The sequence below is a fragment of the Cavia porcellus genome, unplaced genomic scaffold, assembly GCF_034190915.1.
Source record: "Cavia porcellus strain 051 isolate PalLab524CR breed Dunkin Hartley unplaced genomic scaffold, mCavPor4.1 scaffold_6, whole genome shotgun sequence".
NCBI classification, from domain to species: Eukaryota; Metazoa; Chordata; class Mammalia; order Rodentia; family Caviidae; genus Cavia; species Cavia porcellus.
In genome coordinates, this window is record NW_026947489.1 from 64995914 (window position 1) to 65021803 (window position 25890).

Consider the following 25890-nt stretch of genomic DNA (forward strand, 5'->3'; position numbering starts at 1 on the left):
CCTCTGAAAAGTAATTACATGAAAAATGATTATACCAGACACAAAACTGACAGGTGACACAAAAGAAGAGTTGTCCTTTATAGGGGCATCTATAATATATGCCATTGAACAATCTAAAACACAGGACATAAAGTTGTATGAAATGCTGGCGAGTAATACAAAATAATGAAGTCCAATAAAGGAGACACTAACGCTGGTGACCCTTTCTAAGCAACAGGCAACCAAAGCCTAAGCGCCTTTCTAGTATAGAGTAGACTCCAATGTATAATGCTAGAAACACTTCCCGGTTCAAGAGCAATTATAGTATTTAGATTCTAAGTCTAAAATAGAATTTTTCCCATCAACTTATTTCCATAAAGAACTCAAATCATTTTGGCTTGAATTGTTAAACATCAAAAGGGACACGCTTCTGGAAATAACAGTCATTCTGTTAGAAAACATATATGAAGGTCCCATAATAAAACACTATTCATTCAGAAAGTGTGCTGGAGAACATATTCTCCTCATTCAAAAGGGATCCAAACCATCTGAGAGGTACTTGAAGACAGAGTTATTCATAAAAGTCCAATTCCTCATCTATGAGGTATCCTTAGCTCAAAGCTTAAGAAAGCAGCACACACATTTTAGTTTCTGGCTGTTTCTCAGAAAAGAACCGTAGCTTTCTGGAAGGAAAATAGGCCTAGAAGAAATAATAATAGAGCTTACCCACCAAAAATTCCTTTCTCTACTCAAAAGATCAGCACTGTCGGGCAGAGGCCAAAGACCTCAGAGCAATATCCTAGAAACTCCAGGGATGTGTCGCTAATATAAATGTAAACAGACAGAGGGCAAAGGTCCAATTTACTACTCAAAAATTAACTTTAAAATTTTTTGCAGCAGAGATAAAGAAAACTATGGATGCAGCAGTTTACTAGAGTTTCTCCTTAACAACTCTAAAATGTTGTATAATAATATGGACTATTAATATGGACTTCAAAAAATAGTACTGAATATGCCAATTTTCAAAAACACGTGGTAACTGCTTTGGTAACATACATTCCAGGTGACTGGTCACTTGACAGTAAAACATTAGTAATATAGTAGTTTAAGAATGTTTTAAAAGTCATCAAGGACTACTCTTGTAATCTTGAATAAAAGACTTCAGGTCTTAAAATATGTAACATTTCCAGGAATATAAATGATAATTGCGGACCCGCACACTTCATTAGCACTCAGATTGAAACTATCAAAAGTTATCTACCCTTCTCAATATCCTACTCAATGTAAGGAAGCAAGGTTACACACTCCACATTTCTGAGTTTGTTTCTAGTCAACAACCATGTTTGCCAAGTTAAAGCAGAGAAATAAGAATGAGTCCACTAAAGAAATCATCTGTAGTAAAAATTAAGGTGCAGCCCTAGATATAGGCAGCTCAGAAAGACATGAGGCATAATCCCCTGACCAACAAATCAGAAAGCTAAGACAATGTAAGTTTTGAAACTTAAAAATACATAGAGAGACACAGTCAGAAACAACAGGTTTGGCCTTTTAAAAGTGACCTTTACAAATCAGTTCTGTGATGGTTCCCATTTTCTTTCACAGTTTAGCCTCAATCAAATCAGCAGTCTCCAGGGATTTTGAAATCGCCATGGATTAAAATCCTGTCTGACTCAACTGTTTGACTAATGCTGAGTATTTAATAATTCTACTTGTGACAGACTTTTTGGACAAAATCCTGCTGCATGCTATCTTCAGATGTTCTGCAGCTGTACCACGATGCAAGTCATCACTGTCCTTATTTTCTTTATCACTCATCTTAAAGACGAGAAAATGTATTATTACCAGCAGCTCTATTATGCAGCAGGCTTCACTGGAAACGTTTTTAAGACAGCAACCAGCATGTAAAAAGGTACAGGTTTCCTTCGAAGTACTAATGATACATATTCATAGTTCAATGCCAAGGATAGAAAATTAATAACTGTGATAGATAGACCCAAATTAACTTAATGAATTTCTGAACTTTATGCTTTCGATAATAAAACCATTCAAGCTAAAGCATTTGGACCTTCTCTACATCCATAGATCAGGCACTTTGATACTCAACAGGTTGAGTAAATTGAATCCATATATTGTATTTACGTTCTCTGTCAAAGTTGCTTCTCTACATTTCAGTGATCAAAGGAAAAACAGTCATCAACCCTGTAGCCTTCAATACTATACTCATTACATTTAATCAAGTGCCAACTCCACCGCATCATTCACCAGCCTTAAGAATGTTTAAATACATGGCACTGTCTAGTAACAAACACAGACATAGTACTACCTTAAAATACACAACCCCTGAACAAAACAATGAACTGAAAAGGAAGGTAAATGAATATCACTCTCTCAGTGTGCAAGAAAATAAATTTTAAAATGCACAGAAATGCTCAACAAACATTTGGGAGGAGGTTTTCTACCTGAGGCAGCATCAATCACTGTAGAAACTCCCCTTCGGTCAGAGACTGGACGCGATGACCCTGGCATGCTGACTGGGTCAGAGCGGACTGGCTGGATCCTGCAATGCAATTTAATTTAATTCACATATGTTACTGGCATGAAAACTACTGCTTGCTACAACAGACCTTAAATCAGGCATGTTGGAATACTCAATCCATTAAAGAACCATTCATTCTAAAACCAGACAAAAAAGGAACTGTAGTCCCTAATTCTTGCACACAGTTAAAGCACTACATTTTTTTCACTCCAGACTCCTTCTAGCTTATTTCTTAATGTTTTTCAATACATTTTTAAGTAAGGGCTTGAAAAGCTGACAATTTAAAGAGAAAAAATAAGTGGAGTGGGAAAGGAAACTATAATGAAGACCTTTGGAATTTACAAGGAACACATATGAAGGATTGTGAGATTTCAAATTAATAAATGGCATGATAGCCAGCAATGAAGTTGATAAAAGGCAGAAATGTATGATTCAACATTTTAAGAAATTTTCTTATACACACCAATGCAAGTTGGTTTATATATAACAGTAAGTATGGGAAAACAAAGCTGTGTTTTGGGTGTCAGGATTTACTGAGGATCACTAATGACTGGTTACCCCAATAAAACTACCAATTAGAATAAGACTCAGTTTAGACTTCAGCAAAACTGCCATTTATCATATACACGTAATTTCAAGTAGCTTACAAACAACATGTAGGTTGAGGATGTAGCTCAGTGGTAGAGTGTTTGCCTAGCAGGCACAAGGCCCTGAGTTCAATCCCAACACCATCAAAACAAACAAAACAAAAAGAAGAATTAACATACAAATGGATGGATTTCTTTCCAGCTGCAGTAGGATAAATACTGTACTACTAACATAAAAATATGTGTATGATTAAAATGTCTTGGCATCCAAGGCAATTTCCAGAAACAAAATCTTGTGAGAAATATGTATCACATGCATTTTGGGTAATTAATTCATATGATAAATGTTAACTGTATACCAACATTATTTTGTGAACAAGTAGAAACAAAAGATGAGATACAAGGTCCGTACAGAAACATATGACATAGCGCATAGGAATTCATGAACTGTTGCCTAAGAAAATTAAAGTTCAGAATGAGAAGATACTATAAAAATTAAGACCTCAGAACAAATGAGAGGATGCAGTCATACAGTGCATTAACTGTTTATGGGTCAACATTAGACTGGGGGACAGGTAAGATTATATTGCCTGGAGATGTAACCATCTTAGTTTGTGTGAGTATAAAACATGTGCTCACACAGTGACAAATTGGTCAAATGATTTCTCCTTAAGCATCACATGACTGTGTATTTATGGTCCACATTAGATAGAGAAGATCTTATGGACCTGGAACAGGAATTGTGTCTGTTATAGTACAGTTAGTCCTCCATACCTGTGATTTCAGATTCTGTGATGGAGCCAAAATTGGACCGAAAATATTAAAAAATAAGCAGTATCTCTTTTGAACATGAATAAACATTTTTCTTGTCATTATTCCCTAACCATCAAACATTTTACAAAACATTTACATTGTATTAGGTACTATAATCTTCTAGAGATGATTTCAAAAATGTTCAACAGCTATACACAAATATTACACCCGAATACGAGGACTAGCCCAATCCCCTGTGAGAGAAACCACTGTAATAGGATCCATATAGATGATGAAGAAGAGCAAGAAGTGTCCTTTAGGTACAGGCTTAGTATAAGCAAAGTCAGGTTTGGGACTGGGTAGGGAGGCCTAAAAGCAATGATTTGGCTGAAGTACACAGTGTGTACACACTACTGGTGGGGGAAAAGATTTCGGTAACAAATGTGAAAGAGAATGTACAACTCTAAAATGCCAAATACTATTTGCAGATTTTGAATATATATATTTTTTTGTGGGGGAAAGAAATGAAAGCAAGGAAAAGGATGATGCCCTTCACCTATATGTCAAAAGTACTGATATACAAATATTAATCATAACTATAGATAGTATGCAATATTCTCCTTCAGTTTGCTTTGCTAAAGTAGCTTGACAAGCCCATCATAGTGTAGCAATGGTTCCTTAGTTCTAGGATAGGCGAGCCTAAGCAAACGTGATCAGTAAAAAAATGTAGCCTTAGCTTCTGGAAAACAAGTGTTTTGTTCTTCAGAATAAGAAGCTAGTCTGTTAATTACATTCATCAAAAGTAAATCTCCCTTCTGATTTAAACTGGTTATGTAGGCTAATATATTTCCCACTTAACTTATACTGGGTTTCTGAACTATCCAGAGTTGGAATAGGGATAAAGATTGGCCATGAGTTGATGTGTTGAAGATGGTCAGACAACAAACATGGGGTTTTTCCCTATTATTCATTTTAATTGTGGGAGAGGAATGGGAGGGCAAAGAGAAATATAGAGTTAAATGTGTTACAAACATGTACTAGCTCCCCACATGAATGTAATCAATATACACTGCAAACTTGTACTAATACAAACTTTAAAAATAAAATTCTTTGGTAATTAAAAATTGAACTGGTGGAAACGATGGAACTATCCTAGAATTAGTAGGGATGGATGTAATTCTGGAAATATACTAAAGCCAGTACACTGTCAGCCCCTCCCTCTTTCTGCTGGGATCAAGCCAAGACCTCAACCACTGAGGCACGCACCCAAATCCTATATGGTAACACTTTAACATTGGTGAGTTTTATGTTATCTGAATTATATATCCGTTAAAATAAACAAAATACATTGCTACCAACTTTTGAAGAGCAGAGAGGAATATATAGTCAGATTCTTTTACACTGCACATTTTCACTGAATTGTACATTTTTATATTCACTGAATTGTATATATTGTATTTCATTAATTTTTTTTCTTTTTTGAGACAAGGTCTCCTATATCGTTCAGGCTGGCCTTGAACTCACTGCATAGCCCAGTGGGCCTTGAACTTGTGGTGATCCTCTCTGCCTTGGCCTCCTGAGTGCTGGCATTACAGGTATGAGCCACCACATGCAGCTTCACTGCACTTTTTTTTTTTAACATTTTAAATCACTGCTCTACATGAAGAACTGTCACGAGGCAGTTCCTATACAGAGGACAGTCAATTCAATATGAGCCTATTCCCACTTGTAGTTACGTATACTATGATGCACGGTATATTTTCAGGGATATTTTATGGGCACAGGCCAGTAACTACTGATCAGTTTAGATAAAAGCTGAAAGAAGAACCTGACAGTTAAAAGAGAGTAAGGTCAGTGTCCTGCCATAGACTTGAAGGAATGAGCATATTTTACAGAAGAGAAACTGGAATTGAGTGATAGCAAACTGCAGAATTTAAATAATTGGATTTCTAATTGGATGCTGACTGGGAAATGATACTACACAGGGCAATTAAAATTGATGTGAGTCACAACCTAATTTCTCATAACTGTGTTATTATGGATTATAATCTTAACCAAGATTCTAACCAAGTCAAATTTTGATATATAAATTACAAAAGCAATCAAAATAAATTTATAAACATTGACCAATGTAGTTGTTTGTAACATCCAATGAATAGGACAATATTTTAATCAAACATAAATAAATTAGTCATATAAATGAAACAATACTAGTTCTGAAATCCCTGAGGAAGTTCTGAAGAATGTTGGAAATATAGCTGCACCTAAAGAGGCACATTAGCTGAAGCAGGCCACAAAACACACAGTCAAAGCCGTATGTATACACAGAAGCTGGAGATATCTTTCAAAGAAAAAAGATCAGGTCTTAGAAGAGCAGCTGATGGCAGCCACCAGGAAGAACGTGGCAAGGTCTCAGGCATTTACCAGCAAAGCAAACAAATAGGTTACGTAGCTGTAAAAACAAACATGGGCTACCGACTTCATAAGCTTTATTATCAGCATTTAACTCACCAACTGACTGCTGCACACATGAATGACTACATAGTGAATTACTAAGTTAAAAAGGGCTGCCCAGATGAAACTCCCTGGGAAGGGCTTGACTACCTAATCTAGACCATACTTTATAAATAATAGCACTGAAAATTGGTGTAGCACCCACGGTGCTGTCATTGTTGTCTGACATCCTGGGAGAAAAGTGCTATTTCTAGAAAGCTGAAAATAATATGTTTGTACAAAAAAAGCAAAAATACAGAGAACAACAAAAACACAAAACAAACTAAAACTATACCGCAAAATGGACTCTAAATAAGAATGTAAGGCAAGTTCCTCTTTAGGAATGATTATTTAAGAAGATATATTGGTTGGGAGAGATGTAAAAGGGGAGATAAATTAGGAGCATAGTGATGAGGTATAGTTTCTAGGGTGTCAGCAGTGGGACTAGGGGCACATTTTGAATATATTTTGGAGTTGAAATGACCTAACTTGAAGAATGAAGTATGACTAGTAAAAAAAAGAAATCAATAATAACCCCTAGATTCCAGCTTGAGGGCCAAGGGATTTGAGGAATCAACTAAAGTGATGGGAAAGGACAGAGGAACAATAGGATTACAGGGTGAGAGAAAGAGCTGCAACCCAGACGTGTTAAGACAGCAGAGGACCTGGACAGCACCAAGAAGGAAAATAAGCGGCTGGCTACACTCACAGTATAACCCCTAGCACTTACTTGAGTACCTGGAGGTCGTCAGCAATAAAAAGAGAACAAAAAACCAAAATAAAACAAACAAGCAAAAGAAACAGGCCTTGCAACAACTTTGGTTTTATTATGAAATTTTCTTATTACTGTTGACAAAGGGATACATAAAAACATACTTCTCAAATGTGGTTGGAATATATACTTGCCTATTATTTTAAATACATGAAAGCAGGAGGTAAAATGGTTGGTTTATATTTCATATGTAGATACTTGGGAGGTGGTGCAGGGGCTCAAACTCAGGTCCTTGAGTATATTATACAAATACTATACCGAGGAGTTACATCCTCTGCCCTGGAATATTTTTTAAGAGACGATAAGGAAAAGTAGATTATACTGCGTTAGACTGAGGCCTTCATCACTGCCTGCACATTAAGTTGTTGGTGTAACAAATGAAAGTGCTAACCAAACATGAGACTGCAAAAGTAAAAAAAAAAAAAAAAAAAAAAAAAACTCCTTAATTGCATTATGATTCTGGCAAGTAAGGCGTATCAGAGTATACATACATTATGAAAATATAAACAACAAATTATAAATGAATGAATAATAACACTTTCTCATACAAACCTTTTCTTTTTAGTAATTTAAGAGAAGGAGTAAGCAGGATTATATGAAAATCACAGATGAAATTTAACTATAAGGTAATATTAACTTCAAAAAGATCAGGAAAAGAAGATATAATCAGATTTCAAGCATTTAGAATCTAAAATCAAAAACACCATAAACTGAGATGGCTTTCAAAATTGTATTAGATTTATGGCAGATCTCTATCATCACAGATCTCTAGAAGACCGAGGCAGAGGACTCAAAGTTCAAGCCCTGCCTGGGAAATTATTTTTTTATTTTTATTTTTTGAGACAAGGTCTCACTATGTAGTTCAGGCTGTCCTTGAGCTCACTTTGTAGCTCAAGATGGCCTCAAATTGACAGTGATCTTCCTGCCTCAGCCTCCCGAGTGCTAGGATTACAGGTATGTACCACCACACTCAGCTCAGCCTGGGCAATTTAGAGGCAATGAATTACATACAGTAACATGTAATTGGCAACACAATGAAACGTAAATATGGCATGTGAAGTTCATTTCATATATATATATATATATATATATCTGTCATTCAAATAACTCTCCCATTTGTGTTTCTTACCTGAGACTGTTGAGATCAAGGTCATCTGTATCAAAATCCAAAAGAGGCTGTGGAGTGTCACTTGGCCCATGAGACTGCAACACAGATGAACTGGATGATATGACTGTGGTTTGGCCAGAAGGGTGGATGATTTTAAACTGAAACTGTGGGCCCATCCACAGACGTCTGTGGGGTCCAGTGTGTGTTACAATTTCGACCTGGAAGAGTTAGAATCATGATTTAAATATTATGACCTCCTTTTGAGAACTTTCATAATTCCTCATCCCATCTTTAGCACTCATATTCTCCAAGAAGTATGTAGTAATGAAATGTGAAAGGGTCAAAACACCCACAATCAAAGGTGTTCATAATCACAGACTATACAGATAATCACTGTTTCTCTTATGTAAGTATACATAAATAGATGCCACATGCACATGAAGTATACAACACACGTGAAAATAAAAGGACTGGATGCCTGCCTCATATCACTACATCTGCTCCCGAGGTACTACTCTTTTATTTAAGACAGTACTTACCACACTGTGAGCATACACTTAATACTACACCTATTAATTCACAAATTTAAAGTAATTATTTCAGTAAGGATCAAGCTCATGAAAAAAATCAATTTCTTCTAGAGATATTCAAGGAAAGAAAACATCTAAAACTAACCTTCATATTTGTTATGAATTAAAAACTGGTGGTCAACCTAACACTAGCTGAATTAAATCAGTGTGGTTGGTTCTGAGTGTAGATGGCCCACCTGAAGAAAGTTGCCAGCATAAATAGAGATGTGGAGAAAAACTAGGTGCCGTGGGTTCTCCTAAGTGTTGCTGTTTTGAGCTGTTGGTTCTGCTGGAAGAGTTTGTCATGACTACCTTCTCCAATATGAGTTTGGCCATTATCATCAGAGGAGCTCGGGACCTTGTTGGTGACAGTGGCTGTGGTTTACTTTGGGGGAGCTCTGCTCCTTACATTGAGCATCACTTCCTAGCTCCAGAGGGGAAGATGTGTGCTGTTTAATCTCCAGGAGAAGTGTCACGCTGACTTCCTGGCATGTACTCAACTGTTCTCATCACTGCAGGAGCTCGGGACCTCCTTGTCACTGAGGATGGCTATAGTACTTTTCAGGGCAGCCCTGGTCCTTATCTTGAGCATGACTTCTCAGCTCTAGTGTAGAACCCTCACTCTACTGGCACAGCTCTTTCACCCCACTGGCATAGATTTTCTAGCTTCCACCATTGACCTTTGGGCAGATCCGTAAAACAGACTGGCGGGAGTCCTTGTTGTGGGCTCTAGACCTACAGATGGACTTATGGGAGGCATTGTCATGGGCTCTAGGTCTTTATCTGGACTCATGCAGGACATAGCTGCGGAATCCAGGCCCTTGGCCGAATATTCTGGGTCTATAGTGTTGTTTTTTTTGGTCTTTTTCGTTTTTATTGGTACCAGGGATCGAACTCACGACTGCCTGCTTGCAAGGCAGGCGCTTATGCCGCTGAGCTAAATCCCCAGCCCCCGGTCTATAGTGTTATGGATAGATTTCCTGTACTTTCTTATGTTTAACTCTGGGCAACCATCATAAAATAATATTATACATCCCGTGTTCTGATTGTAATTGTTCTCCTCACAACTCCTCACTACAATATTCAAAGTCAGTTTCTTTCTACAATTCAATATTACAATAGTTGCATTGTATTCAATATCTCCAAAAATCTGCTTTTGAAGGAAGAAATTATTTTTTCTCAAACTAGATGTTTTTCTTCTCAAAATACTGTTGAGTATTTTTACAATGGGTACAAACTTTGACACAGCATTTTATGTCTAGCAAAGCAACACTACAAAACTGCTTTAAAAATTTTATGCTCTATGGAAGGGGTTGGGAGTGTTCCCAATATCATATTAAACATTGTAAAAAAATGGAGATAGTAGAGGAATATAGGGTAAAATCTGAAAATGGACACATCTCATGATTTTACAAATAATCAACTAGAATAGGAGACAAAATATACAAGCCTTTGGTGGAAAACTACTATATTTCTTAGAAATTAGTCTTTGCTATAGCTTTGTCTGTGCATTTTATGGAATTGACCTCCCATGTGCCTTGAGTCTTTGCTCTGATTCTTTTATATTTAATCTCATTTCTCTGATGGCAGCGATTAATTCTTAACAAAACATAACTGAAATGGTTCACAGAGTGTAGTTCTGTGTTTCTAAGTCTGAAAGGGCAAAAGCATCATGGTCTTGGAACAGTATTCACATTCCCACTAATTACAGGGAGAAAAACACTCAGATTGAGGACAGTGATTTCTGATTCAAGTGGTTGTATTCAGCAATGTAAATTAGGCCACAGATAAAGTGTTCTGTGTATTTTAAGCTCAAAACCATCAGTGTCACAGAGCCGAGAGGTAAACAGATGCCTGTGCAATTTCACTGAGGCAATGGCCAGATGTTTCTGTATTCACTCTCCTGTTATGTGCAGGACAAACACACCGTATATACTTTCACACTGACAGCACACATTATTTTTTCTTCTAATTGAAAAATTGAAGTGAAGGACAGTAGAATCTTTGCCAGCATACTTGGGCAAAATTTTAATTTTGAAAAAAGTATAAGAAAGGATGAACCTCCATCTGACAGGATCTGAAGCTTTACTGAAGAGCTTCCCAGGAGTATTTGTGTTGTGATAAAATAAAAACATGCTACCTAGAAAATATTTAATTCTCCAATTTCCAGATCTACTTCATTTTCTCAGGCAAGTCCCCCTAAGAAGGCAATGAAACGAAAAAGGGGCTCCACTTTTTCTGAGGCACCTGTCTGAGATAAACTGCCAGCTCGGTAACCTGAGACAGGTCATTAACTTCATCAAATGATGTCAGACTTGCGGCAGACATAACAGCACTGGTAATGAAGTCATTTTTAATCTCACTGCTTTGAAATGTGCCCAAGTATCTTTTATTACACAGCTCTTCGGATGAAGACGGCTTCACCTGACAAGGTGAGGACCAGTCAGTTAAAGCTGTTATGGGACTGCCTAAAGACCGCTCAGTCAGGGGAGGAACTCAGTCATGCGCCACCAGAACTTGTGCCCAGTACAGTGCTGACTTTGCACAGCAAAAGTATGAGCCCATCTTCAGAAACTGGTGGTTCCAAGAACAAATTCCAGTATTGCTGAATGGCAACAATGTTTTAAAAAAGGGAAAATCTTGCTTTAAAACTGAAGTAAATGTATTTTTAAAAGAGTCTGCTGTCTAAAATCCAACATCTCAAGGACTTTAAATGGGTTGTTTCAAAGAGATGCATTTTATGCCCATTATATTATAACTAGTATAATAGATGTGTGAATAAAAGTATTTAAATAATATATGTATGTGTAAAATACACGTGTATATTTGCAACATTTCCAAGAAAGTCTTAATATAGATATAGATAACTGATTAATCTTTTTGTTGTTGTTGTTGTTGTTGTTGTTGTTGTTTTGAGACAGGGTCTCGCTATGCAGTTTAGGCTGGCCTTGAGCTCACTTTGTAGTCCAAGCTGATCTCAAACTCACAATGATCCTCCTACCTCAGCCTCCCAATTAATCTTTACTTAACAAAAAGTTACCAGTTCCTCCCTATTCTCCTCTAAGAAAAAGAATAAAAATGAATAAGGAGTTTCTGTTTACTTTTCTATTAATATCGCAAATATATTAGAATTATTACCTGCGAAAGCCATTCTTCATCTTCCTGTCCACTATGGTCAGAGGCTAAGCTGTCATAGGACCCATGTCGAGTAATGGGCCCAGGACTTCCAGGGGGTGCCACTAAAAGGAAAATAAAATAGATTTAAACCATTTTAATTAATGCAGTAAACAAGTGGATGTGAACACCTCAAATACCGTGGTGATCTATAAGACAAAATGTGACACTAAAGAACAGAGACCATTCAGACAATTAATAAAGAAATATGACTAAAGTCCTTATGAGCATAAGAAAGATCCCCAATTAAAAGCATCCTTTAAATACTACCTCCAAGGCTAGCCAGGAGTGGCAGTACATTCCTAGAGCCACAGCTATTTGGAAAGATAAGGTACCAGCATCACTTGTGTCTAGGAGCTGGAGACCATCCTAGACAAAGCAATAAGACTGTTATTTCAAAACCAAACAAAAAAAAAAAAAACTGACAGGACTTTGGTAAAGACATCTTATCACTACAAAAGAAATAAACGACTGCATGTTAACACCAAAAGTACATGAAGAAACAGCTGACAAATTCACTGGGGGATTAAAAGACTATCCAATATTTTCACGTGAATGATAGGCATAAAATATTTAACTGAAAAACATTGTCAGTTGCTAAAAATTTTCCATTTATCAAAAAAAAAAAAAAAGCCAGTTCTTGGGTATATCAGTACTGTTCCTGATTCTTAAGGGGTATGATACAAACATTCTACTTTCACATACAAATATTAGCCAAATATTATGTCTTCAAAATCTTAGCATCCTCTTTGGATGTATACACTATCTATATATCTACCACCTGCCTACCTATCTCTGAGTAATATTTTATTTTCTATAGCAGTATTATGTTCACAACAGAACTCAATATACTCTTCATATACTATTTCCTATTTTTACACTCAGAAGAAATCAAGCAGTAGAGTAACATGGGAATACAGAAAAGGAAAAAAAAGCCAAATGAGGAAGAAGAGGAAACAAAAAGAAATGGGTGGAAAAGAGAAGAATGAGAAAAAGAAAACAACATAATTTCCACAGTGGTGAGATAATTGTATATATATTTACATTCAAATTTTCTTACACTAGGTTCCTAAAATGAAAGAGGATGTGAACATTCAAAACAACTGTAATACACATTCCCAGAAAGAGCTGGCTGTACACATGCATGAGCAGAACAGGAGAATGCCCACCTTACTGCATTCTTGTCAGAACAAGGTATTTAGAAGAACTGTATCTTAGTGAAACAGACCCAAATGAAATAGAGAATGGCCTATGGGAAAATCTGAAAAGCATACACTTACAAAAAAGGTTATCTTCATTTGCTACAGGAAGAGAAACGGGACCTAATGAATGCAATTGCTCAACAGAAATGTATATATAAAGCATAGGAGTGTAAGATCTGTAGTGATTAAAACTGCTAGCCACAAGTTCCTCAAAGCCATAGTTCTGGAGATCAAAAGCATGCTGGTATTGGTACAAAAAACTAATGAACACAAAGGCATGCACCTAAATTTTGTTGCTGGTGTGTTCATAAAGAATACCATAGTGTGTTGGAGCCACTGAAGCTGAATACACGTGCAGGGCTGTGGCATGGCCTGGGCATGGCTGAACTGATAATGAGAAGAGGCCTCAGGGGGCAAGACAGGCCACAGCTGACCCCTGCAGGACCCCTGCAGACTTTCTCCTAGGATCGTTCTCCTCAATTAGCATCGTCTGTTGCTTGGAGGGGTCTCTGAACCCCTCCCAAGGTGCTACTCAGGTTTCCTGCCTTTTCCACTTTAATTCCTTCCTTATTTGAATACTAAATAAATATGGTGTGCCCAGTGACACTGTCTGTCTCAGCCACCAGAGTTAAGAACTCTGCAGAGGATTTCAGTCCTCTTGGATCCCTAAAGATCATACCACTTGTCTCATTCATTTGGGCCTTCACGATGCACTCATTTGGGAGATTGGGGATCTAGGCACAGATCGCAATGGCTGGCGCTCAAACAGAGGCTCAACGTGGAGACATCTGCTGTGGAGGGTGGCTTCCTTCGCTGTGTTCCTGGGGTCGAACAAGGCCCTCGATGCATGTCTACTTCATTTTCTGCAAAAAAATCCCTGGGCAAGTCATGGGGAATTCCCTGTCTGAAGCGCAGCAGAAAATAGGATAGAGCTGCTTTTCTTAAGAAGGTGGGCCGTGTTACCCTAAGCTTATTCTCAAATGGCTCAAATTGCTTTAAAAGCTTGGAAAAGAATCCCTGATGCAACTGACATTCAAGGTTTTGTTAGTACTATTAAATAGGAGGCCACTGAATCTTTCCTTACCTTTTAGATACATCAAATAAACTATTAGCTGAACCTATCCATTTGGAAATGCCTGTTACTGTCTGTAAGATTCCTACTGCTTTTCATGGTCCTTTACCTCCTGGGACAACTGGCCTAGTTCTTCCCCACTCACATGAAACAAAAAGAGGAATTTTTGTGATTCCCAGCCTTACTGATGCTGATTATTCTGGAATATTGTTGCTTCAACTGTGGTCTCTCTTGCCCATTCAACTAAATCTATGGCTCCACTGATTGCCTTGCCTTATGTCTCCTCTAAAGCTCGTGACGTTGCTCATGGAAATCAAGGGTTTGGCTCTATTGTGGTGGCTACTGCTGAACACCCAGGCCTCCCTTTAAGTATTGACAACATTTCCTTGTCAGGTTTGCTAGACACTGGAGCTGATGTTTCTGTTTTTCCTCAGTTACACCAGCCTTCTCATTTTTCACTGGTTCATCCCTTGTGGGGCATCAAAGGCTCTTCCCACAGTGTGTTCCACAGTGACACCCCTGTTGCTTGTACTCACAATGGACAAAAGAAGCCTTCATTCACCCATATATTATAGACATTCCTTTTGTGATATGGGGCTGTCATGTTCTTTCTCAACTCCACGCTTATGTGGAAACAAATTTATCCTAAGGGCCTCCACTGTTCCTCATGCTCAACTTCTCAAATGGAAAAATGATCATCGGGTTTGGGTCAAACAATGGCCTTTACCTAAACATACACTGTCCACGGCGGAGGCCTTAATTCAAGAACAATTGGCTGCAGGTTATATTGACCCCTTGCTAGCCCCTAAAATATGCCTATCTTCACTACACAACAGAAATCAGGCAAATGGAAGTCATTGCATGATCTCTGGGAAATCAGTAAGTATCAGTCCCTAAAGGGCCCCTTGCAATGTGGTCTTCCTAATCCTCACTTTATTCCTTATGAATCTCAACTTTTTATTGTTGATTTAAGACTGTTTCTTCACTACTCCCTCGTTTTGCATTCATTGTTCCAGTCTATAACAATCATAAGCCTATACACAGGTACCACTGGTGTACGCTACCTCAAGGGATGATAAATAGTCCATCCCTCTGGCAATACTTTGTTGATACTGTCTGCTTACCTTTAGAAAAGGCTTCCCTAATTTACAAGTCTATCATTACATGGATGACATTCTTGTGGCTGAATCCCTCCATTCTCCATGATCTCTCCTCCTATTTAGCCGAATTTGGGCTTCATATCGTCCCAGAAAAAGTTCAGTGCTCTGAACCATTTTCTTTTTCCTTTTTTTTTTTTTTTTTAATCAGTACCGGGGATTGAACTCACGACTGCCTGCTTACAAGGCAGGCGCTTATGCCGCTGAGCTAAATCCCCAGCCCCATGAACCATTTTCTTATTTAGGTCATTCACTTCTTTGCTTGTCTTCGATGCCTGCCTTACCTATCTTGTGCTTCTGCTTTACACTTTCTAAACCACAACAACTTCTAGGCCACCTTAATTGGGCAAGGCCCTATTTTCCATTGACCAGCCAACGATTAGCTCCTCTGTACGATGCCTTACGGGGTCACACAGATCCTGCTGATGTAATGATCTCTGACTCCTTCTTTACAGCAGGCCCTTCAGAGCATCGCTCACACACTCACTACAGTTATGGTGGATCAAGTCCCGAAGGACTGCCCTCTTTCCTTACTCATTTTTCACTTAGCCCCTTTGCCCAGTGAGGTTCTTATTGTCATCTAGAGCAACAAGGTATTTATTGTTGAATGGTTACATTTGCCTCACTCACCTGGCAGCACCGTATTTCCCATTACCCAATGTCTTTACCTTCCTAACAGTAAATTCTAAATTTGTAAGAGAAGAGATCTCTGCTAATTGACCTACAACAATTCTGACTAGTCAATTTATAGTTATAAATTCTAAATTTCTAAGAAATTAATGTAGGGCCAGGGATTTAGCTCAGCGTCATAAGTGCCTGCCTTGCAAGCACATGGTCGTGAGCTCAATCCCTGGTACCAGTAAAAAAAAAAAAAAAAGAAATTACTGTAATTCAATTTGGTTAAAAATATTTGAGTGCACTCTGATTTTGTAAGATGTTTGTCAGTCTGTCCATGTATCTGTTGTCTGTCTGTCCAGTCTGTTTGTAAGCAGTTGTTGAGAGTTGCTGAGCTAGTGATCATTCACACATGTGGAGCAGAAAGCACAAGTGCCCTACAAGAGTACCCAGACGGCACAGAGCACCTGGGTGCTGGAGGTGAACAGGTGCTCCAGCACGGATAGCATGGGGTGTAGGAGGTGAGCTAGTCCAGCAAAGGGACGCGGTACCAGTACATAAATGGCCCCTGGGGAACTTCAGAGTTCCCATAGACTCCAACAGGCTGTGTACTTGTTTCTATGTCTGTTTGAATCTGTACAGATTGTCTGTCCGTGTTTGTCCACTTGTCCACTCTAAGAATAGCTGTGTTCCTTTTATTTTGAGATCAATAATTTTTCTCTTTTTTCATTTTTCTTTTACATTTTTGGATCATTTTGATTGAAGACTTGAGTTTGGATTTACAAAGATTTACCTCACTCACCTGGCAGCACTTTATTTCCCATTGGTTTCCAGCTGGTCTAAATGATGGAAATACTGGGTATATAAGTGTAACATATTGTTGTTTATTATGGATTTGAGAGTCTCATTGTTATTACTGGGCTTTTCGTTACTCATTTTACAAAAGAGTATTTTAGTAAGATGAGTAAACAAAATCCCTTGGGGTTGGGATTGTTGGACAGGACTCCAACTGATAAATAAGAAAGCAGCTCCCTGGTAACATTTTTAATCAGTTCTTGTATATTGATTGGAGGCTCCAATGATCTCTATAGCCTTACGGGAGACATCCCAACTAAAGTTACAAAATATATTATTGTTATATGTTCACTGTGGTCATCATCAAAAGAAATACATTAAGTTTTATTATTTAAAGATGCTCTGATACAAAGGTTTCATACAAATTATTTTTACAGCCTCATGATATATTAAGGAATTCATGCTTCAAGATATACTGGTTTTCCAAATTGTGAAATGGGAATAATTTATGGTAACAGACTTTCATTTCATATTCAGACCTCTGCTGACACCACAGACTTGTGAGATTCACATAGAAACTTCTTATGTATTAAATAGAGATGACTGACTAAAAGGAGTATTTTATGTCAAAATAGAAATTCAGATTGTTGCCAAAATGTCACACTTGTCATGATATGTATGAGTTGGGTTCCTGATTTACTGTGTAAAATATATAACTGTTAACACTCTGTTAAGATAGCCATGGGTAGTAGAAAATGTTCCATTTAAAGTTCTAAGGTATTTTACATTTAGATAAGATGGTAATGCTGAGTTTACTGCCTCTAACATACTGTACTATTATCAATCTTTTCTTCGGGATGTTCAACAACTGAGGTTTAGAGACCAAAAATTAGAGAGTCAGCTGGGCTGAAAGAATAGCCAATATTTTGGCGCCAGCCCTTCAAGGTCAATAAGGACCCAGAACATAAAAGAACCTTGGCTTGCACAGGTGAGTCCCTGGTCTTCTGATCAAGAAGGTTATGAGACCACAGAGGTGATTTCGATGTATGGTGTGCCTAAGGAGAATCACCAGGAGAAAATCCCCCAAGCTTTCTTGGAAAGAAACTTGATCAAGCAATGGTGTGACTCGTCCTGACGGCTGACACTGACTGAAGAGCAAAGAGGTGCTATGCGTGGTTCTAAGGCAATTCCTGAGGAGACTTAACTGACCTTGAGAGACAGTAAGGAACTGATTGACACAGGTCTCATCTTAATTTGTCTTGAACCTTTTACAGAAAAGTATAACTTCAGAAAGTGTGGTACAGTGCCATACTGAAACGTTGGCTGGAAAAGAAGCTCAGATCACTATCATCTTCTGACAATTGCTGACTGCACTGGTAACTGACTTTGTTATAGACTGATGGACTGTACAGGGTTTAAATTGTGGGAGTTCTCCTAAAACAGCTTCTCCAGCTTCATCTGGCCACCCGTGCCATGCAAGGACAAGAACTATCAATTACTATTTAAGAATTCTTTTGGAAATAATGTTAAGTCAACTGATGTTTTAAAAAAGGTAAGTTGTCTACAAACTATTCATCAACTGTATAATAAATATATCTGATGTCAAATTCTTAATACCAACAGAAGAGGATCCCTCAGGTCCCCACATAGTAATAAAAAAACGCATATAGACAGAAACCTAGAAGTTAGGGTATGCTTTGCAAAGTGGACAAAGGCAGAGATGATTTTAAAGAAGTGAGGGAGTAAGTTATGAAGATATATGAGGGAAAAATCTTATGAAGGGAAGATTAAGTACAAAGACTTTGAGATGAAGTAAAAAAAGAAAGTTTCATTAAGAGCCTGGAGGCCACAGGAGTAGGGATGGGTAAGCAGGCTTGTGAGAAGATGACAGGGAAGGAAGAAGAACTAGCAGCCTCTAAAGGACTTTTGACAGTGGGGCAGGAGGCAGGAAGCTACAGCAATACAACACTGAAAAGCTCTGAGTAGATGTAAGAAACCATGCCCTTGTGTAAGTAACTATTATCCAATGTCGATGTCCGTAAGTGAATGTTATGTACTGCAAATGCTAAGCCTAGTCTAGTACTTGTCACAGAAAAAGCACCCAGTAAGGAGTGAGTGGATGGATGGAGTTTTGCATTTGGAATTAAGTAATAATACCAGAATGGAGGGGTACTTATTTATCCATCATCAAAATGTGTATAATATGATGTCTGGAAATCACTTCAAAATAACTCAAAGGAAGAGATGATGTTAGAGAGCAGAATTACAGACAGAACAAGAATAGTCATGCATTGATCTTTGTTGAAATTGGCTGGTAGGTAAATGGAAGTTTATTACACCATTGTTACATGGTTTTGTGTATGTCTGGAATTTCCCACAATGAAAAAGGAGGAAAAAGGAGGGTTAAGGGGAAGGATCCTTTCTGTCCTCATCTGTTTTCCAAAGGAAGCAGTAAACATACCAAATATACATCTAAGAAACAGTGCCATAAATCTGAACCTCAAACTCCTAGAGAGTGTAAGAAGGGATTCCATGCCTTCTATTCATGAGTTTTCTAATTAAGAATGCTTTGAAGTCACTGGAAGATGAATGCTGTAAAACTGTCTAGAGGTAAAATATTTTTCAACAATAAAAAAGTCTTTTCTTCTCCCCTACATTTATTTATATTTAAAAGTTCACCCAACCCATGTAGAAAAAACACTCTTTGTGCACCCTTGAAAAGATAAGTGAAAAGTTTGAATCTGGGATAAAAAAAAATCAGTGAAGGCACGGACAGCTACTGTGAAGGAAACCAGAGACATCAGAGCAGCCATTGCTGGCTTCCTATTGTCTTGTTTTGAAGTCCCGTAATGCTTTCATTCTGTTGTTTTGACTGGTATTACACTTTTGTTTTATTTTAATTTATTGTGTGTGGTATTGGTTTTAAAACTCTTATTTACTCACTGTTCGCATCATCTGCTTCCTAGTTGTCCATATTAACAGTATGGACAACTATTTCGAAGAAAAACAAGAGCCATTACGGTAACCATTGTTGTTTTCCTGTTGTCTTGTTTTGAAGTCCTGTGTTGCTTGTATTGTTCTGTTCTGATCTGGTTTGTTCTGTTCTGTTCTTTTGTTTTATTCTCTTTAAAATAAAATTTTTTTTAAAAATCAAAGGAAAAGTAAAACAGCAGAGCTTACATGCTCCCTAACTACCTAATTAGTAGCAGTGGCACAGAGAGATGGTAGAGAAGGTCTCCAGAAAGGCAGAAGGGGGATCCGGGAAGTGCCACGTGACACCGCACAGGAGGTGAGTACACACTGGGTCTCACAGCCCAGTTGTGACAATGCTGGTGAGAAGATGTGTACAACAGTAACAGAGAGCCCAGCAAAGTGACAGGATTTGAAGCAGAAACAAGACTACATGATCCTCTCACCAACAATCTGATTGGGAATTGGGATGCCTCACTAGTGACCTGAGGAAAAAATGTCCCCAGCTCTTTCTGTCACAGTTGTATGTTCTGCTAAGAAACTACACAAGGGGTTATACTGATAGAGATGAATTCTCCCACACTTTTAATGTTATAGCTATAAACGTGAACATGTGTTAAGAATCTGTTAAAGAAGAATAAAAGTTCTATATCTTGCAAATCCAAATACAATGGGCCAAGATACATACTAGCTACATAAGGAAAAATGTTCAGTAGCTTTATGAATGTGTATCAACTATGTTTAGATAATTAATAAATGTCCACAATAAAAGGATATGAATTTTTTATATAAATCTTGCCATATTCTATTTCTACCTTTAGTAATTTAAATTACCATAGATCCACATAGCTAACAAAAGTGTAATATCAATTGGCTTTAGAATATAACTTCAAAATTTATTGTTAAATTGAGTACAGTGTTGCATACTTAGAGTTTCCGAATTCCGAGGCTGAAGCAGGAAAATCCTAAGTTCAAACCCAACTTGAACAACTCAGTGGCTTATCAAGATGCTGTCTCAAAATAAAAAAGGGGCTACAGCTCAGTAGGAAGGCCCTGGCTTCAAACTCCATTAGAGGGGATTGGAAAAAACCCTCTCCAACAGACATTTGATAATTATAGACCAACAGGCAGGGGCAGGATGAGTAGATCAGTATGAGCTCACTCTGACCCAGACTGTTTATATTGTGTTCTCAGGAAAGCAGATGATGCTAACAGTGAGTAAATAAGAGTTTTAAAAATTGCTAAGTGTATTATGCTGTCTTACGGTGATATATGGGTGTATGTATGTGTTTGTGTTTCTATGTGTATATTTTTGTATGTGTTTATGTGTAAAGAAAACAAAACAAATCTCCTTCAGACCTCTCCTTCTGACCTCTGCAAAGAATCTTGTCAATATAAGATGAAAATAACTTCCAAAATCAGTACATCTAACATTCTGAAAAAAAGTAAATGATCATGATAATATCCCTACATCTGAATTTCATGTAATAAAAATTTCAATATTCTTAAAGTTAATCCAAATATAACTTTACAAATCTATTAAAAACTAATGAAGATTTCATTTCTGTTTTTGTTTTTGTACTAGGAATTAAACTAGGACCATCACAGTGAATTATATCCTGGCCATTTTTGAAAAATTTATTTTGTTTTATACATGTGTATAGTATACCACCATTTCTTCTTAGGAATAGGATTTGGTTTTTTTTTTTTTTTTTTTTTAACTTGAAGATGTTTCCCATAACAGAAGGATTAATGCATACAAAAGTTTTAAAATATTATCCACAGAATATATACTACTTATTCATTTAAATGAAAAATTTTGTTTTACATGCTATTAAATTATAGGTGCTGAATATTATGCTATGCAAATAATAAATACTAAATTAAAGAGTCACAAACATTGTATTAACAGATGTCAAAACTGACACACCTAACTTTTAAAAAGTTCTTTTTTAACCACTTTAATACTGGCTAGTGTAGGTTTGGATATGTGATTTTGAACCAAATTCCCAAGAAAGAATTATTACTCATCCTAGAGAAATTTGAACTTCTTGCCATATCAATTTTTTCTACAGAAAATGAGAATATAACCTCAATTTCATGTATCAAATTCTTTCTAAAATACCTTCAAAGAAACAGCTAGTTCTCAAAAATTTAGTACATTTCCAATAAATTCAGACTTCTATATTGAAGACAAGGATAAATTTTTATCACTAATATAGTGAATATACCTTATATTGGTGCAGAATTACTCTTCTTACTGGATTAGGCATGGTTTTTAGCTATTCTGTAAAACAATCAGATGTCCCAAAAAAGACCAATATGATATAGGCTTTGGTTTTTTTTGTCTTTTTTTTTTTTTTTCATTTTTATCGGTACCAGGGATTGAACTCACGACCGCCTGCTTGCAAGGCAGGTGCTTATGCCGCTGAGCTAAATTCCCAGCCCCTAGGCTTTGTTTTTAAATGAAAAAAACTGAAAAGAAAAATTATTTCTATGTATCACTGATTTAAAGCAATGAAAAAAAGAATTTCCAATGCATATAAAGTTAAAAGACTGATCACATGCAGGTTATAAGCATCCTCTGTACATATACTAACACACAGCAAAATGCTCAACACTTAGTAGTGTTTACTTACAAAACAAACAGACGGAAAACCTATTTGGTGCCATTATGTTCCTGTTCTATTTGTCTAGCTAAAAATCATCTTCACCGTCGCTCTGGAAGTACTAGAGGACATAACTCATCAACTACATTTAGCACTTTTGGACTGCAGATGTTTCAAAGGTGTCCTACTGTCTGCAATTACTTGCAATGTTCCTGGTTTTAGGAAAGTCTGCTTCTTAAACAAGGTTTAAAAAGCTGACCTAAATGGTACCTAGTTTTTATGTTACAGAGTGCCCTGGCTATCTACTTGAAGCTTATGTTGAAAACCTAAAATATGTTCATAGGTTTGCATAAAAGGTTAAAGTCATTTATAAATTATGATTTTAAATTCATACTTCTCTTGGCAATGAAGGATTGAGATGGACACGAAGACTCTTCTGTGGAGAGTATAAACAGGGTCACAGAGTGGCAGTTTTACTTTGTTTTGTTTTTCCATACTCTCTACCACGTCCCCACCCTTCCTCTGCAAACAATAAAACTGCTACCATGCTAAAATCTTTAGTGGAGACCAGAGAGGTGAACAGTGTTACGCCAACATTTTTCAGGCCTTTAGGTTATTTAAGGGAACAATACTCCTTTTTCTAGTAATAGTGAAATTTGTGAGTTAAATGACATCATGCGGGCTCAGAGTTCACCCAAAGGCCAACAGTGATAAACTTTCATTCAAGGACAAACTTCAATGTAGTTTTGGTTCTTATTAAAAACAGCATTTATATAGCAGCCATACAATGAGAGAGGGCTCCTTACCAAACTCTCTTTCTGAGCAGAAAGCCTCAGGATGTAACAGTGAAATTCTGCTGGGGAATGTAGTTTCTTATACAGAAACTAAAATTAGCCTCTTACAAAGAAAGACTAAAAGCAAATAATCCAAAAGCAAATGATCAAAGCAGTGGCCAGTGAATAAGCAATTCACAAAAGAGGAAATACAGCAAGTATATTCAAACATGAATAATCACAGATTTACAAATTTAAGCAAGTTATTATTTCATACCTAAGTGACAAAAATGAAACTTCAGAGACAAAAAAAAAAAAAAAAAAAAAAAAAGGAAAAGGCTTCAAGTTAAAAACAACACACATAAGCACCCTATTAAATTCACACCCTGGTTATAAACATTGTAATTTAAATGTTAAGGAATTCACTGAATTTCACAGAGTAGTTACTGCAGTTATTAGCAGCCATTCTAATTCCAGTGCAACAACCATTGTAAAGTGTTAAAATACATAAAAGGGAACAAGATTTACCTACGTTATATATGAAACGGATCGATGATCTTCCTTGCACCCTGACCCTGTAGTACCATAGATGTTCTCTAATTAATTATTAAAGTTTTCTAACAGTCAGTCACTGTACATCTCTGCTTTCACATTCCTCTTATTCCGCATTCCCAGAAGAACAGTCATAGGCAATAATTAGAAAAATGGCGTATCTTCATTGTCTATGAGAGAATAGACTTCCCCGAATAACTGACAACTCCGGGTACCTCTTATCTCCTCTCCCGTCATCTTTGCTGAATTCCCAAAGTACTACAATATTCCCACCAGAGATATAAACTGAGGAGCTCTCAGGTATTATTCCTAGTGCCTAACAGATCATTTGACATTTAATATCTAGACAAGTTATACCTAGAGGTGGCCTGGTAGGGCTCACCGTGTAGTTTTATTTGCAGTATGACTATTCATATCCCATAAAACAAAAGAATACAGCACAATGGGTTTGTATTGTGACCAATAATTACATTGAGCAAAAAATTTCAGACTGTACCAAAACACTTCCAAGGACTGAACAGACTATGATAATCCCTTCAAAACATTTGCAGCTAAGGTCATGGTAGAGCTTATTTCCCTAGACAGATGTTACAATGCTATTTAACACGTACTTCTGCAATTCAGTTGACTGTACAACTAACTACAATATATATAAATTAAATCAACAACTATAAGAGAACTAGAAAAGTCAGTTTATCCTACTTTTTTGTATCAATTCATAGATAATAACTTTGTCTTATCATAGTTTATATAATCTGCCCAGATATTTAAATCTAAATAACAACAAAACCCTTCTGATCAGAGCTCACCTTTATAGAACACAATCTGTCAGTTATACCAACTACCTTTGAGAAGGGATGAGCCTGGCTAGGAGACAGAAAGGACTTACCTTCCACTGACCAGTCTTGATATCTTTACAACTGTGTATATGGTATCATGTGTCTATTTACAAATTTACTTTAAATAAAAAGCTGTGGAATGAGAACACTATAGCTGATACAGTTAGCATGGTCAGTTTAGCAAAGGCAGAAGAATGAAAATAAGCAAATCAAATGGCTATCAAGGGATGACTGGAACTCATGCACAAAAGAGAAGCTGACCTTGCTGCACATTCAGCCACGCCCTGCACTGTAGGAATTCATTGTACTAAATGTTTTTTAGAAGATGCTTATACAACTCTACCATTTATATCCACTCGTTACTTCCATACTTACATTAGCATCAAATGTAAGATCAGCTTTATCTGAGTTGCTCAGACACAGCAATGACTGCCTGCTGGAAGTGAGAAGCATCCAAGTCTAAGCTTTGCTGAGTGCCGCGGACTGTAATCCTTCAGCAGTGGGGCTGGAATTGTCACAGCCAGTTAACCAACCCTGCACGTTAAATGCTCCGCTCTAAATTCAAAGAACACTCTAAAGTTCAGTCTTCTTTAGAAAAGACAAAGATAAACAAAGGCAGGCACATAGAAACTTTTGTGAATTGGTATCATAAAGGAAAAAAATCAGTTTTTGTCATTAATCAGTGGTGAATCATCAAGATATGTTACAATAACCATTGATACAAACAAGTAAGTAAAAATACATGTCAGGGTGTTGTTTGTAAATGTAAAAATCATTTTTTTTTTTGCAAAGAGCTAATGCAGCTTGATCCATGCTTCACTTATATATCGTATATACCATACAAAAAGTTCAGATCATTACACAATAGGAAGAATTACAGATTTTCTCTTGCCTAAGCAAAGAGGAAAAGTTGTCTTGCCATGGAGAAATAAAAGTTTTAAGACCTGGAAGACATTAACACTTTCAGCCTTTACATAAAAACATATATATAGGAATGCTTCCCAATCAATGAGGACCCATGATAGTTTTTTTTTAAACTTAAAATAAAACAGAAAATTCACAGACCAAGAGGCTAGGGATGAAACCAGAACACCTACTAACAAGCACAGTAGGCTGCTCTCTGTTTTTCCAAAAACAAGAGAACATTTTCCAAGATTTGATCCTTCTTTCTTGCCCTACAATGGCAAATGACTAAGAAGAATTATCTCCACAAATGGCTGCCACTGCCTCATCTATGTATTATGATATCTACATCTTACAATATTTACACTTTCTTTAAAAAGATCATTATCAAAAGATTCATACCAAAGTACCTGGTTTCCTTTGGCACACTGT

The 25890-nt window shown here is 37.0% G+C and overlaps 1 protein-coding gene across 11 annotated transcripts in view; it reads right to left on the reverse strand.

Moving 5' to 3' along the window:
- The window catches only part of Bcas3 (BCAS3 microtubule associated cell migration factor), a 526404-nt gene that overhangs the window by 255938 nt on the left and 244576 nt on the right, over window positions 1–25890 (reverse strand). For all 11 annotated transcript variants that reach the window (XM_013152079.3, XM_063250886.1, XM_013152076.3 and 8 more), the window contains 3 exons: window positions 11936–12036; window positions 8250–8446; window positions 2439–2536 (listed from right to left, as the gene is read on the reverse strand). In XM_013152079.3, coding sequence (XP_013007533.1) covers window positions 2439–2536; window positions 8250–8446; window positions 11936–12036 — 396 coding nt within the window. The remainder of the gene's footprint in view (window positions 1–2438; window positions 2537–8249; window positions 8447–11935; window positions 12037–25890) is intronic.